The sequence below is a fragment of the Hippoglossus stenolepis genome, chromosome 14 (assembly GCF_022539355.2).
Source record: "Hippoglossus stenolepis isolate QCI-W04-F060 chromosome 14, HSTE1.2, whole genome shotgun sequence".
Classification (NCBI taxonomy): domain Eukaryota; kingdom Metazoa; phylum Chordata; class Actinopteri; order Pleuronectiformes; family Pleuronectidae; genus Hippoglossus; species Hippoglossus stenolepis.
In genome coordinates this window covers 21,471,342-21,487,247 of record NC_061496.1, presented here as the reverse complement: position 1 = coordinate 21,487,247, position 15,906 = coordinate 21,471,342, and the positions used below count along the sequence as shown (strand labels likewise).

The window sequence follows — 15,906 nt, the reverse complement described above, 5'->3', positions numbered from 1 at the left end:
AGGCAAAGTTTATTTTCTGTAGCACATTTCAACAGCAATTCAATTCACTGGGCTTTACATAAGATATGGATATATGTGTTGTAGGTGTCTTTACACAGAGCAGAGCTGGGTTTGACATTTTGATGTCACAGTGTAAAAGACCCTGAAACCAGTTTTTGTTGTATAACTGTGTCTTCAGAGAAAAAGAAAGACATTCAGAAAGACTGAATGGAGACGCACATGAGAGATTTAATAACACATTCTGATTTTATTACAGCAACATCGGTTAAATACTTGTAAACTGTAATCCATTACTTATTTCATATTATGGATTCAAAAAAATTACATTTGAAAAATGTTAACAATTACATTAATAGTTTTAATGCTTGCCTGAGGAGAGAAAGCAGGGGTATTGAAAAAAGAAAAATGTGACTAAGTGCTATACAAACAGAATAATAAACATGTGACTGAAACTTCTGCTGCACGACAGAGAGGAGGAGACTGAGTTCAGGTCATAATGAATGTGTGATCGTTTTCATTACCTCATTAAGACATTCTGCATTACGTACGGAGGGAAGCTTTGAAGCAATTGAAGTTAATAGCAAGCAGCCAGACTATGGTTTATAGGTCAAATCAGCTGTTTCACAAAACAACTTATAAACAGATAATAGAAAATAACTTTGAAGTGATTGGGAGTTTAATGTCTTCTCTTTGATAAAGGCTATAGTCAACTATTCACACCTCCTGCACCAAGTTCACTTGGACCAGAGTCAGTCAAGTAAATACAGAGAGATCAAAGAGACCTTTCACACTACAAAGAAGCTAAATCATCAAAGTAATTCACTTAGTGCACGAGGATGAGTTAAGATATTAGTTAGATTAAATCATCTCTGACATCATGGTGTCTGCAGTACAAAAAAACACAATCAAATACATTCATCTACACAGGCCACATTTAAAGCAGTGATCAAAGACAACATACACATATTTCAGTGTGGGTGGTGTAAAAGGCTTCGATGGACGGGGACAGAGGAGTGTTTCAAACAGCGGTGCCTGCTGAGGGGAATGAAAGGATTTTCTTGGGTTCATCTGATGTGCAGTGATACCATAGTGCAGGAGGTTTCCACACTGGGTTTTTATAGAAATATAACAGTCTCATTAAAATGTTTGAAACACACAGACATTGTGTTGAGCATGTTCCTTCTCCGCCGAGGTTCTGCAGGACATATATGCTCTGATTCAGTCAACATTTGTGTAGTTTCCTCTTCTTCTTCAAGATGCTGAGCTCCCCTCTGACGCATGAGCACAGACGAATCTTCTGTGTGAGTGATTATCTAATCTGCAAAAAGTGAAAACATGTTCACCTTGACTTTTCTCTCCTGCGTCAAACCGGACGAGAATCTGCCCCGGAGAAAAGAGAGGAGCTGCTCTGAAAACATGAACGTGCGCCTCGTCCTTCAAGCTCTGCCACGTATTATTTGTACGTGTGAACGCTCAGGTCAATTAGTTATTATGAGTAAAAGTGTTATCATCATATCCGACCACAACTCCTCTGTTTCCCCCTGCAGTGAGTGGGCGAGAAGAGTCACATCTCTTCATAAAGAGCGACTGGGGGCACATGATGCTGTTGTGGTCCTTCCTTACGAATGTCTGACGCACGTCTCTCTTCTTTTTTTTCTTCAGTGTCCTTGGTGCCAATTAGTTTTTTTTGCGAAGAGTACAGCGCGTACCCTTCAGCAACGCAAACACGTAACCTCCGTTATTGCCCCGAGCCGTTTGGCCTGTTTGTCTGTCCTCCTCACACTCTGTGGCGTCCTAATGGCCCAGCTACACACCACAGCTGCTCCCTGCAGCAGTAATGTCAGAGGGAGAGAGAGAGAGAGAGAGGGGAGGTCGCATGGGGGTCTTCAGCTATGCGTTTCAAATCTGACATTTCATCTTCTGCGTCAAACTAACCTTTCACTATGCACTTCCGCTAACGCACACTGATTAAAACACCCGACATTTTATTATTTGTTCTTTTACTCACTCACTCACACTGTGACGGACCCTCGCAAACGCTCTCCAGAGGGAGAGGTGACCTTGAGATGCTGGGAGGAGATTGGTCTCCGTCTGCCTCTGAATCACACACACACACACAAACACTCAGTATTCTTGCTTTGTGCGATGTCTGTGAGCGTAGATGCACAATTAACGAGCATACGCCATAGCATGGGAGTGTGTGTGGGTGTGTATCTGCACATGAATGCATGTGGCGCACTCGTGCATCACAGTCATAGATCTTCATAATGAAACATGTTGGGGGATCTCTGTGCAGCAGTCCACTGTTTCCAAGCCCGTCCTCAGCAAGTGCACACACTCAAGTGGCTTGGAGACTGGTTGCTAAGAAGATCATTGTGTGATACAAACCTCACAGTGAACATAAAATCATCAAAGCCCCCACAGCGCTGTGAAAAGGAGCAGGTCAATTATAGGTCATTGGGTTCGAGGAGCACCAGGGACGAAGTGTGAATCTCTGGATCAAAGTGCAGACTCCTTCCTCCCTGATTCTCCCGAATGACCACCGTGACTCACAGCGCTCAACCCACAACACAGGAAGAGAAGCCAAGTAATTCAGCAGAAGGATTAATAAAGTCTGAGCCGTCTGAAGAAGCACTTCTCACAGAAACACTTTCTGACCAGGACACAAGACCAAATACTGACAGCAGGCAGTTATTAACATTTCACAACAGGGCGTCTGACTGATGACAATCTTCTTTTGTTGGTTACCTGAACTGCCTGTTTCTCACCTGACTTCACACCAACCATCACAGGTCGTCAAACGGCCCCCGTGTTGTTGCTTTTTGTGCTTAAATGTGTGTCCCTTGTCCGTCTCGTCCGTCTGTCTGCGGCGTGTTGATGGAGCGTCCTCGTGCAACACAGATGCAAACAGGGCCGTGTATTCACTCTGTCAGATTTGTGGTCCCAGGTGTCTAATCCACCTGTGTGCGGGTTTATTCTTCCTGGGAGAGGTAGTGACAGGGCTGAGCCTGTTTGTCAGTCTGTGCACCAAACTTTATTCAGACTCGAAGACGTGTGATTGACAGACAGACGACAGACACACCTGTAAAAATAACAATTAAGTGTATTGATGTAGGATAATGATAATAACTGCAGGATAATGATTATATATATATATGTGACACGGGTGAACAAACTCAAACATTATCAGATATTGTCAAATCATATATTTGGCAGCTTATTTTCACATCTTCTCTTTCCTTTGTTTATTTTCACATATTCTACCCGTCAACCTGAGTCCGGCTGCACATGCAGGGCACCGTCCTGCTCCTCACTGGGCTGTTGTTACTTGTGAGCTGATGAGCCGAGCGAGGCCCTGCGTCATGCTGGGGACCGTGATGAGGCCAGAGAAGAGCTGAGGTGAGGTGGCAGAGCATCCAATCCAAATCACACGTCTCCTTTCCCTCTTTGTGCAGAGAACCAAAAGTTCTCCTCCATACCTCACACATCATTACACAGCACACACAGTTCTACCACACGCACATTTCTCATACTGTTTGTTTCATTATGAGGAGGGGAAGCAAGGGCTTGGCAGCATCTTCACCCTGGCAGCTCATCCACAAATCAACAGCCCAAGCTCTGTCCCCGAATCAGCCAGCGAGGAAGCTGTCTGTTTGTATTAAAGCACCACAGAGGCCTGAGACTGAACCTGGCTCTGCCATCAGCTCTGTTCAGGCTGAGCAGTAAAAACAGGCGCAGGATGGGGAGACAGGGCTCTGGGGAAAGTCTGTATTAGTGACACTGGCCCAAATCCATGAATGTGGACCACTGAACCCCATGTGCAGAGCAGCGTCCCCATCTGACTCTGTGTGCCTCTGTGATTTGTTCCAATTACAACCTGGGTCACTATGTTTTAGTCCATGTAGAAATTACATAATAAAAACATGTTTGTTGCCATGCAGATCTGAGCAAAGATAGTAATTTGTAAACAGAAATTGAAAGGGTTTGTTTCATTTCCAGAAATCCATGAAATTCAACATTTCCTCCATGAAAACAATTCAAGTTTGTTTATGTCGCTCCAGTCATATCTGTGAAACATAGTGGCATGGAATTGTGTCTCTCGGGAATCGTGTACACGTACAAACAGTTAAAAGTCAAGAGACATTTTTGAGTTATAATGATTTAAAATAATAAGAAATACGTGGCACTCAAATTCAAATAACTTTATTCATCCATTGAAATATAAATTTTTGTAAAAGTATCACTTCATATCATACACATATACACACAGTGGTAAGTGCAGCTTGTAACTGTGAAACTAATACATTAACAACAAAACAGTGTTGAAATGAATAGGGTTAAATATAAATCAATGAGAGTGATGGATGAATAGGAACAAAGCTGAAACTAGAGTAAACAACCTCTACCCCCTCTCACATCAGCACTTCCAGCTACTCCTCCACTTTAGATGCTTCAAAACAACAACTATGCTTGAGTCTAGTTTTTCCTTTGCTCACAGGTTTTGCACGTGAGCAGAAAAAACCACGTCTCCCTCAGCGCAAACAGGATAATCCCACATGTTTAAAGTCTTACCTCCAACACAAGTCTGCGGTCACATGCCATATACACGTTGGCACAAATAAACAGTTTGGGGACTGGCTTGTGCACGTCAGAAAGGAAAGTGGAAAGCAATTAGCCAATGTCACAGCAGAGATTAGCTGTGGACCGTAAACAGGAGAAGATTTAGACGTTTCCCATCATGCTTGTTAAGAAGTAAAAATGAATGTAAAAGCTCAGAGCTGGTTTTCTTAGAGGAGGAGAAGGTGTGGTGTTGGTGGAAACTATTGTCATTCAGAAAATAAAAAAAAAACACCAGTGCCATGCTGTTGACATTCAGAGGTATGCAAATGCTCCACCATGTCGGAGGGTCTCACATTTCAATAAGAAACAACACTAACCCTCCTCCTTTGTGCGGGCTTGTGCCGGCAGGCCAATACAATTTCCATTGCTCACTGGAAATGCAAATGTTCTTGTTGATATAAACAAATAAGTAGGAGAGTGTGAATGGATCTGCTCTTCACACTTTTTGTTGTTCGCATCTGCAGCAAAAACAGCAAGGTTTTACTTTGGATCATTATTTATTCGCTTATGAATAAAAACAAGCAATGCAGACATTGGAGGTGCTTTGGGAATTTGCACCATTAAATCAAGTTTATATTGAGTTGCAGTCCTACAGCTTTGAAGAAGCCATGTGGTTACAACAATCTCAGCACAGAAACCAGTGTAAAGTAGTTTGCTCCTAACAAACACCTTTACAAACAATGATTAAAGGCAATGAGAATGATAAGCATCTATCATGATACTGATAAACACATGACCATGGTTCATGAGGCTTTGCCCCCGGGCCTGGAATCCTCTAAATTGCCCCAGTTTCTCTCTGATATCCCAAATGACCGTCCTTTGTGGGAAAGGCCCCCGGGGGCGAGCGCCGGCCGTGTGGGCCTCCTCTCAGCTGCACTGTGAAAGGTGCGGCCACCTCGGGAAATCAGCCCTCACCTCCGTGTCAACAAGGACATCCTTCTGAGAACAGATTTCACCTGCCCCCCCGCCCCCCGCCCCCTCCCTCCCTCTGCCAGCCCCCAAATTACCTCGACATTCTTCTGTTTGCAGTGAATACCCCCGAACTCTCCCTGACAATTGTCCACTCCCCAGCTACAGAGGATTAGCCCCCCGTTTTTTACCCTCTGTAACCATCTATTGTCACCTCCGTGTGAGTGACACTCTGATCCCCAGTCAGGCCTTGTTCCGCTCTGTTTTAGCTCCACTTGTCAAAGGTATTTTAATTTGCCTGCAGCTCTGCCTCAGGGCACATCCACAAAAAAGGCCCAACTGTAATCAGACAGTGACGTTTATTAGGCTACATCCATACAACTACATTTTCATGTGAAAACAGTGTTTTAAGACCAAAACCATCTCTGTCCACAAGAAGGTTTTTTGCTCCGTATCAGTTTTAATCCCCGTCGACACTAACACGCCTGAAAAAGCACATCACATGAGTCATCATTACCGAAAACATCTCTGTTTCTGCCCGTACAGACTAAAATGCATTTCCAGAATCCGTAGCAGAGTTGATGCATGTTCAAATCGGAAGCGTATCATCGCCTCTCAATCTTTGTTTCTGTGATATAAAACAAGTCGCTCTCCAGCTGTCAGAAGCAGCCTGAAGTCAGAATGTGAGTCACTCTCCATTCCTGGGTCTCTTGTCTTTTAAATGAGTGAATCCTGCTCCTACAATAAAGGACAACATCCCACACAGACATCCGTTCTTTCATATGTCATCACTAGCCTTCTCGCCTGGTCTGTTTATCTTTCTGTTTTACAGAGACGCTGCAGCACGGGCGCAGATTACAAACGTCACATCGTTTAAAAAGACAGGAGCTTCAGCTTCACTCTCCAAAATCAAGTCAACCTCGGAGAAAACATTCAACACAACATCAGATACTGTGATTGTGGTATTATGTGCAGTATTTACTGAGTATTTGCAAGACAGCAGGCTGCACCATGGTAACACTGCGGAGGGTGGCGTTTACCACATTGGCTGTTATGTGGTTAGAGGGGCAGCCGCGTGTGAGTGTGTGTGAGTGTGTGTGTGTGTGAGTGTGTGTGTCTGTGTGTGTATACACCTATAGCAACCGAGTCTGCTCTTGGCCACTAATTTCATATTTCAGCGCAGCCACCTGTCATCAGCGCTCTTATCAAAAATACATACCAGAGCATAATCACAGAAGCAGCGGCTGCCAACATACCTCAGAGCACATGAGCACAAATGAAAGATGGGGGAGAGGGAGGCGAGCTGAAGGAAAGTGGGACAAAGAGATGGTGCAGGTTCAAACACAGTCGCTGAAATGATTCACCATGTGAAAGGTAAATTAATGTTTTCTTATGCTGCAGCAATTCACTGCTGTACCGGAGCTGATAGCTCTCACATCATCCACAGCGTGAATGAGCTCTTGTCACATATGTATATGTGTGTGTGTGTGTGCATTTGTAAAACAGCACCCCCTGTGTGGAGGATGCACATGTATAGGGGGCATGTCTGAACAGGTCACTGGCTACAGCACAACACCAGAATGGGATTCAGCCACATCCCAGTCCACACATTAACATGAAAACAACATCATCATAATAATAATAGGTTTTATCACCTCCAGCAAAGAGGGTATGATTTCACCCCTCTCTGTTATTTTGTAAGTAAGATTATAGAAAAACAACTGAGCAGATCAGCACATCACTTGGTGGAAGGATGGGAGACGAGGTCAGGGACAAACCCGTTCAGTTGTTGTGTGGATCTGGATCAGGGGTAGATCCAGGATATCTTTTACACTTTCTTTAACGTTGTGAGTTTGGGTGTTTTTCAACATTTTTCAGGGTTTTATTGTTTTACATTGTTGAATCAAAGTACATGTACAGAGTCCGGTGGCACAATCCGCCTGCAGCTTGAGCAGAGGACGGATGATTGTGTGAAATTCTTACTAAAGTTAAAAAATGCATCCAAAAAATTAAGAATGATTTAATGTTGTATTAACTTTGTCACTTGATATTTTGAATGAATGCATCCCTATGAGACAAATTGGGCTGAACCTTTAACTCCAGGCAGCTTCTGAGGTACAGTATGTCTGCAATATTTTTTCTCAATTCACCATAACTGTGAATATCAATTTTATCCTCCCAATATAAACTGCCTTTATTACATAGATACCAGTTGGAGAAAGGCCATTAATTGGGCCTCCCAAGATTTTTCAGACCCTTTTTTCATTTGAATTAATATTTACCTTTAACAGTAACTGACAGCACAACGGTCCGACGGCTGCTCAGAAACATAACGCCATGTTGGAGTCTGGAGTTTGGAGCTTTACTCATCATACGGTCTTTAACAATAAATGACGATCAAACCATAAGGAATAAATGGAATAAATGAAGGAAAGATAAATAAAGGGGGAAAAAAACGTTTATGTCACCATGACTCAATAGTCATTTGGGTTTGACCACAGAATAATAGATTTTGTTTTTTCAATTTTTCGCATATCTTTGTATGATATTATTATAATTATTATATATATATATATATACAGTATATATATATTTATTATCAGTAGTAGTGCTCATTGTAAAGCATCAGATGACCTCCTCCTCCTCCTCCTCCTCACCTGTAGACGGGTGTGTGTGGGGTCGGGTCCCCCGGCCTGAGGCCCCCCCCCGCTGCAGGATCGTCCCTGAGCTCGTGTTATCCACGTGTGGGCTGGAGCGCACGAGGAGCGGAGGAGGCGCGCGCGCGGGGAGGAGGGGTGTTGGGGCTCACCGGCAGCCAATCAGGGGAGAGCACCGCTCCAGCCTTATAAAGCCTGCGTGCGGCTATGAGCAGCAGAATCCAGTGTCGGTGATCTGTGTCTGTTCCCATCTCAGCAGCGGTTGTGTGTGCGCAAGGAGCTGGACTCACTCTGGATTACTGAACCTTTCTCGGAAGACCTGGAAAAGACATTTGTTTCGTTTCCTCTTTGATCCTTTATTCTCTTGGACTGAAAACCAAAATGCGTCTGATCCAGAACATGACGACCATCGCGGAGTGTGCTGCTCCCGAACACCCGGTGCCCAACAGGGTGATGAAGATAGCTGTGATAGGAGGCAGCGGGGTTGGCAAAACAGGTGAGAAACCGATATATACAGAATAAACCACTGTGTTACACTTCCATTGAAGGCGATGCATTTTGCCCCGCATCGTCATGTATTCTAATCCTGTGTCTTTGCCTCGTTTCAGCGCTTGTTGTGAGATTCCTCACCAGACGCTTCATTGGAGACTACGAGAGAAATGCTGGTGAGTGACTGAGACATGAAACCTGATGTGTGACACTGACTCTTTGATATCCTGAGACAGAGGGTCTAACGTTTCCTTTGTTTGCTCAGGTAATCTGTACTCCAGAGAGGTCCAGGTGGACGGAGAGCAGGTGACCATCCAGGTCCAGGACACTCCTGGTGCAGAGGTGAGATCTTTGCTCCTCTTCTTCTTCCTGCACTCACAGACACATTAGAGACAGTTTAGTTTCTCTGTGCTGACTGTCAGGCAACAGACGTGTGAGGGCTTCCCATGTGACAATCTGTGAATAATCCAATACAAGGATCATAATCTAATTCACTGTCTGACTGTGAAGATCATCTAAGCCTCTTCTGACCGGGCGTCAGTCCAATACTGAAGATGTGTGTGTATTATTTCCTCCTGAAGCACAGTCTCCATCAGTCTGGCCGTCTAATCTCCCATTTAGTTTAATGGATGTCTGAGGACAGAGTGAATGATACTGGTCCACACACACACACACACACACAGAGCCCCCAGTCACCCACACCTCTCTGTTCAGGAGCAGTAACTCTAAACCCTCCTGTCGGCCTCAGTAACATTCCACTCATTACAGAATATCTCTTACACAAAGTCAGGGAGCGTTCAGTCTTAATTCTGACAATGTAAAGTCTGATTCTGAGTGTGTGCTTGGTTGTGTATTAATTCCTCTCTCTCTCTCTCTCTCTGCTTCCAGATGACAGATAATGGAGTCAGTCTACCTGACCATGTTAGCTGCTCCATCCAGTGGGCCGATGCTGTGGTTCTGGTGTACTCTGTGACAGACCGCCGCAGCTTCGACCAGATCCAACAGCTGCACCAGCTGGTGACCCGCACCGGTGGCGCTAACGTGCCCCCAGTGATCCTGCTCGCCAATAAGGCGGACCTGGTGCACCTGAGGCGTGTAGACTCGCAGCAGGGCCCCCTGCTGGCAGGAACTCTAGGCTGCTCTTTCTACGAAGTGTCTGCCAGCGAGGACTACAGCCAGGTGCACGGCGCCTTCCACAGGCTGTGCTGCCAGCTCGCCAAGCGCCCGCTGCCCGCCTCCAACTCCTCAAACAACTCTGTCGGCGCCGCCACGGAGAAGCGGCGCTCACCCCTTATCCCCAGGCCCAAATCTCCCAACATGCAAGACCTGAAGAGAAGATTCAAGCAAGCGCTGTCTGCCAAGGTCAGGACTGTCACCTCGGTGTGAGCACAAGAAGTTGGAAGTGGTTCCGAGCAGCCACAGGAAGAAAGAAATTAAGAGGGCAGAGAAGATCTGCGCTTCTTCACTGAAGTCCTGTTCCAGCCTGGCTGAAGAAGACAGGAGTGAGCTGAACAGTGGTAACTCCTGTGTGGTGGGAGGCCGAGGTGAATGACCTCTGAGTTAGCAGGAGTCTGTCCTGACTACATGTGAGAGGAGAAGCAGGGAGGAGGCTCATCGTCCGTTTAGGAGCAGAGGAGACGGGCGAGGACACAGCTGCAGCCGCATGAGGTTGACTGATCCCTGAGCCCCTTCAATCACAAACTGTAAACCAAGCTCTCCTGGAAACAGCAGCTCTCAAGGACTCTGCTGCTTATTTTGAGCTGTTCTGCCCGTTGTGGCAATTCAGCCGCACGGCTCTGCTCAATGATGGTACAATTATACGCCAGCTGCTCCAGCCTGTGCTCAGTGCAGCTGGGTGTGTGGGGGGGTTGTATCGGGTCAACCAATGCAGCATGTAGCATTTAACATTATTATTATTATTATTATTATTACTGATGCACTTTATAAAAAAAAGACCAAAGGGCCTATTTTTATTTATTTGTTTAACGAATTCACTGTGTGTTCACAATAAATTGATGATGAATTTGACTCTGTCTCTGGGTTTTCACTTTGCATCTGTGTGGGGCATGGGTATTTTTTCAGAAACCGCAGCACATGTAGGTGGTATGTTACAAAACTTTCACTTTTAAGTCCCCTATGTCTATGGCCTTGGCTTCGTAAGAGTACGACAAAGAGATGACGCAGATAGAAGATAGGAGAGCACATACCTCCACCAAGGCCCAACAGTATTGAATTCAATCATCTGCACCAGATTTCACAAACACGCATAGAGTGTCATATCTGGCAATGTTATAGGAAGTAATCAAAAATTCCTGGATCCACACGAATATTTTAATGGGCTCTTCCCTGACCACATTCCAGATCCTTCCAAAAGGTTTTTATAGAAATCTTGCTCACATACAAACAAACAAACAAACAAACCAAAAGAACAGGGTTGAAAACACAAGACAGAAACACAACTGGGCAGCTCACGTTTTTCAGTTCTGCCAAAAGCCAAAAAACTTTCCGGTGTTATCCTTCACCGCAAGAAAATCAGTTCGACAAATGAAGCTGAAGAATGATCCTGAGCTGCAGCGGCAAAGGATGAGTTCATGTTAGTTTACTCAGGGACGACCTTGTTTTATTAGGGACTCTTCTGAGAATCGCGACCTCCCAGAACACGAGGACACTCTTCTCAACAATAACCTGAGTTTGTGTGCGTTACAGATCTGTTTATTTACGATGCAAAATCTAATTAGCGAACCTTAAATATCCTGTTCCCGATGGGTCGGTCAGGCCAGAGCAGAACACATGATTCATTGGGTAACTGTGCTCCTCGCCAAAATGTGGGAGGTGACTCGTGTGGAGAAAGACGGGGAGCCCAGGAGGCGTTAAACAAGCTCCCCATGTGAGCAAATTATCTGGCTCGCAGCAGACACCGTGTAACGACTTGTTAATTATTCTGTTTGCCACCATGAGATGAGGGTGAGAGGAGAGCGCTAACGGAGAGTGTGTATTCTCACCAGCACAGCACAGCCTCGCTCTCTTCACACCTCCATTGTAATGAGGTTCACACACGTGGCCTGATTCTAACGCACAGCCAGCAAATGATGTAGTGTGCATGCAAAAAGACGAAAAACCACACGTGTGTTGGAAAAAAAGGATTAGGAAGTTATATTTTTAATACTAGGTGCAAGCAGCATCTGAAACATACTGTTACTCAGAAAGATGAAGGATGTCGAGTGTCACACACATTTATAGAACATTTCTTCACTGTTTCCAAGAGAGATAATCTAATATCTATATTATTACTTTACAACTCTCTTTCAGAGTATTTCAGCCAACTCACACACAGGTTAGGAATGTTGCACTTGCTAATCAATCCCTTCATTTCCATTTTACAGCTTGTGTTTGTGGTGCAGGAGTTCTTCTGCCTTTCAGACCCCGATGTCAGGCGCCAGTCTTTGGGTGGCGAAGAGCAGCTCGGGGATATCGGTCGGCCTCAGCAATCTGGTGGACAGAACCAGCACCTGGAGCGGAGCACACACACACTCATGATGGTTAGAATGAGCCACAGTGTTTAACTTGAAGTCTACAGATGGAGCAGACATGAATTTAACAGTGGGAATTTCTGTTGCACTTTATTTCTATTAGGTGACATCTCAAAAATTATGTTTTGGTTGGTGATACTCGAACCACGATCTGACTCTTTGTCATTCAGAGTGTAAATGTTCATTACGGATTTATTAAGACATGATTAAATCAATCAATTAAGGATTTTATAACTCATTTTCCTGACAAAGCCTTGGATTAAAAAAGTCAAAATACATCACTGTCCACAACATTTTGCTTCCTATTCAATAAAGTCTGATAATCCACAAGCATGAACCACAAGCACAAGTCATCCTATATAACATGGAGATGATTTTACAGCTTTTATTACAATTTTGAATACTTGGTTACCAGGATCAACTCTGATTCGGTTTCCCACACTCTGGGGCACATACGGTATCTTAAATATAAACATTAAGTGCTTAATCAGACATGTAAAAGGGCTACTACAATAAAGTGAGAGGTGAATGTCTGAAAAGGGCTTTGGATTTCATTGTGAGAACTGAGAATTCAAGCTGTGCAAAGAAGCAAACTAATGTTTGACGTTCTCCTGTGAAGTCTGCAGGATGAAGGGGTTTGACACTCACACTTTGTGTGGATCTACACATTTTTAAATGAGCTGATGCACTTTCTTTAAAGGAAAAAACTCTGACAACAAATGTTCACGTATCTCATGATGTAAATAATGATATAAGTTCAGATGCCGATTTAAAAACATACATTTTGTGTTTATGAATGGCAGATTTAGAAGACTGGAGGTTGTTATCCGGCACATACTGTCTGGTGTGGCTTTCTAGTTTAAATTAGAACTACAGCTCTCTCATGCTGTATAACAGAGAAGCTCTGTTCTTCTGCAGCCGTGTTGCTTTAACTCTGGGTCAGCACCGAAATCTGGCAACGGTCCTGTTTGTAGTGGCAGAGTCTTTTTCTGAAGAATTTCGTCCAAGTGCAAGAGCAAAACGTAGCAGTTTGTTTTCAGAGGAACTTTAGGGGTGTCTGATCCACAGTACGTTGTGCATGTACTGTATGTGGTAAGGTAAGAGTGTGTCTCCTAAGGTCAGTGTGTGTGTGTGCGGGCTAGAGGCTTATTATACAAGCTCGTCTGTATTCAGTTTTCCTGATTACAGATGGGACACTTTGATCCTTGCAAGGCCTTTCATTGCCTCTGGCCTCCTTCTCAAAGCCTTTTATTAAGACAAAGCCACATAACCCCGCCTGATCTCCCTGTTTGTCCTCCTCGCCCTCCTCGCTCTCCTCTCACCCAGAGGAAACGCATTCATCTGCATGTTTTACATGCCGCTGTGGACTGCATATGTAATCAACACAAAACCGCTCAAAACACACGAGCAGGCAGACACAACATCTGATGCATGTAATCAACACGTGTGAGGATCAGACGATGCTCTCACCTGTTTTGAAGGAGGCCTGTTCAGTGTATGTAGAGCAGCGTTCATGTCTGCTCATTGTTTGCAAGGTTCAATTAGACATCTGTCTGGAGGTGGACACTTTGTAAACCTGTCCTCAATGTCACCTACACGGGTCAAGTGAGTCTCTCCTATGTTTTATCTCGATTTATGTTTTACTTGGCCAAAGACATGAATCGGTTGAATTCAACATCAGATCAATTCTTTAGATTGTTTTCAGCAAGAGGAGTTGCATTGGTGGCACCAGAGGTTGAAAAGAAGGTTTCTTTTAAATTGCCCATCATGCTAATGCAGTGGAGTACACACACACAGTACGCTCTATGATTACATCCACATACTCCATTTTAGTTGTAAAACACATCCCTGGGGCAACGTTTACGTCTGCCACCTACACTGTTTCTGGGTTTTTGAGAGCCTGAAACTGAGAAGTTTGGAAACACTGCAGGCCCTGTTTTAGTTAAAAGAAATCCAGGGCTACATTGCAGTCTGGAGGGGCAGAAACGAAGACCCTCGGAAACAATACTCGACTCTGAATATAAGGACAGGTAATATAAGTGATACAGAGCTAAAAGACTTGTGTGGACAGAGATTGTTTTAGTTTTTATAATGCTGTTTAGAGCCTTTTACCAATCCTGCCTGCCTGCGGAGGACAGTAAAAACTTTATGGATGTTTTAATGTACCACAGACACGGGCAGGATTTCACCTGGTGTTGCTAATGGTCAGTCTGACTGTGGCAGACAAGTGTGTGTGTGTGTGTGTGTGTGTGTGAGAAAAGAGAGAGAAAGAGAGAGAGAGTTTTTGCTATATCTATATAGTATAATTGTAGACTCCACTTTCTTCTTTAATAACATGTAATTTTCGAAATAGCATAGACACTAAAACATACGTCGTGCACAGGTGAGGTAAGTAGTTTGCTACGAGCTTCAGTCACCTGGTGGTGAAAGACAACTGAGTCTTGTCCACTCACCTGCGCCCCTGGTTTGTGTGTGGTGACAATCTCTTTGATGAGACGCAGCTCTGAGGGTGTGACCCCTCCTACCACAAAGAGGAGGAGCACGGGGTTGTCGCTGGGATGCGGACGACTCACCTGGAGATAACACAGGACATTGCGATGAGTTATTGTATTTTTAGGTTGATACTGTCCCCCATAATACACAAGTCAGTGACTTTGTCCAGTGAACAGTTTTATAATTTCCTCTCTTTGTTATTATCTGTGGTTCTCTGTGTCTTGCTGCTGAGTCACTGCCCAGCAGGACACATGATACTGAGGAGAGAGGACTCCATAAGGACACAGGTCACAGCATCACAGCGGACTGATGTCTTCTCAAGCTGGTGTCAGGATGGCTGACACGTGGACAGGGAGGCAGACACCCCCATCCCATTCAACACATGCAGACACAAACCAACGTTCCACATCACATGTTCACATGCACTCAGAAATGTACAAATGCAGCAAAAAAAATGGAAAAAACATTAACTGTCACTTAAAGATGCATTGTAACAGCAGGGTAAAGTGTGTGCTGAGACTCACTGCAGGAGAAGAATGGGTGTGCTATTATTTGTCGAGCGGCAACCTGTGAGTGCAAACCAAGCAATCAGAGCAGCAGGGGGGCGGAGCTGAACTGACAGTAGATGTACACGTGAAGCACCAGCAGGCAGGGCTGGAGCATGTCGGGGCTGAACAACATGTGTTTGTGGATTTGAAAAAAAACGTGTGAATAAATGCTCTCTGGTGTATTTGCTCATGTTAATATGTGGTTCCATCAGACAGATTTGCAGACACTAGATATCACACGGCATCGCAGACATGTGCTAGTAGATCCACCACGTGCATTGCAGCTGCCCGAGGCTGAACCATGTGCACTGCCATGGGTTACACTGGGAGGGAAGGGCTTATGGACGTGTGTGGTGAGGAGGTGTGAGCTGTGTTTGCCTTCGGCTGTAAGTGAGGAGACATTATAATAATAATAATAATAATAATAATAATAATAATAATTATGCATTATATTTATGGGCACCTTTCATGACACTCAAGGACACCATACATGTACAAATAATTAAAATAAAAACAGAGACACAACAATAAAAACAGACCAAACATGAATACAAACAATATTCGACAACAGAATAATAAAAGAACAAGTAAATACAAAAAAATTTAACTGAGTTCACCAATCGGAAAAGATGAGTTTTTAAACTAATAATCAAAAAGCAG

General features: G+C 44.3%; 2 protein-coding genes across 2 annotated transcripts in view; one reads left to right on the top strand and one right to left on the bottom strand.

The window, feature by feature from the left end:
• The first annotated feature begins 8,387 nt into the window (after nt 1–8,387).
• Nucleotides 8,388–10,703, top strand: rasl11b (RAS-like, family 11, member B). Its single transcript, XM_035176515.2, has 4 exons — nt 8,388–8,682; nt 8,795–8,851; nt 8,941–9,017; nt 9,564–10,703. Exons 1-4 carry the CDS (start codon nt 8,568–8,570, stop codon nt 10,059–10,061), a joined length of 747 nt encoding a protein of 248 aa, XP_035032406.1. The 5' UTR covers nt 8,388–8,567; the 3' UTR covers nt 10,062–10,703.
• A 1,110-nt stretch (nt 10,704–11,813) lies between these two features.
• The window catches only part of scfd2 (sec1 family domain containing 2), an 88,816-nt gene continuing 84,723 nt past the window's right edge, over nt 11,814–15,906 (bottom strand). Inside the window, exons 8-9 of the mRNA XM_035176514.2 lie at nt 14,659–14,778; nt 11,814–12,184 (exon numbers count right to left, since the gene is read on the bottom strand). Of these exons, the coding sequence (XP_035032405.2) occupies nt 12,092–12,184; nt 14,659–14,778 (213 nt within the window). The 3' untranslated portion in view covers nt 11,814–12,091. The remainder of the gene's footprint in view (nt 12,185–14,658; nt 14,779–15,906) is intronic.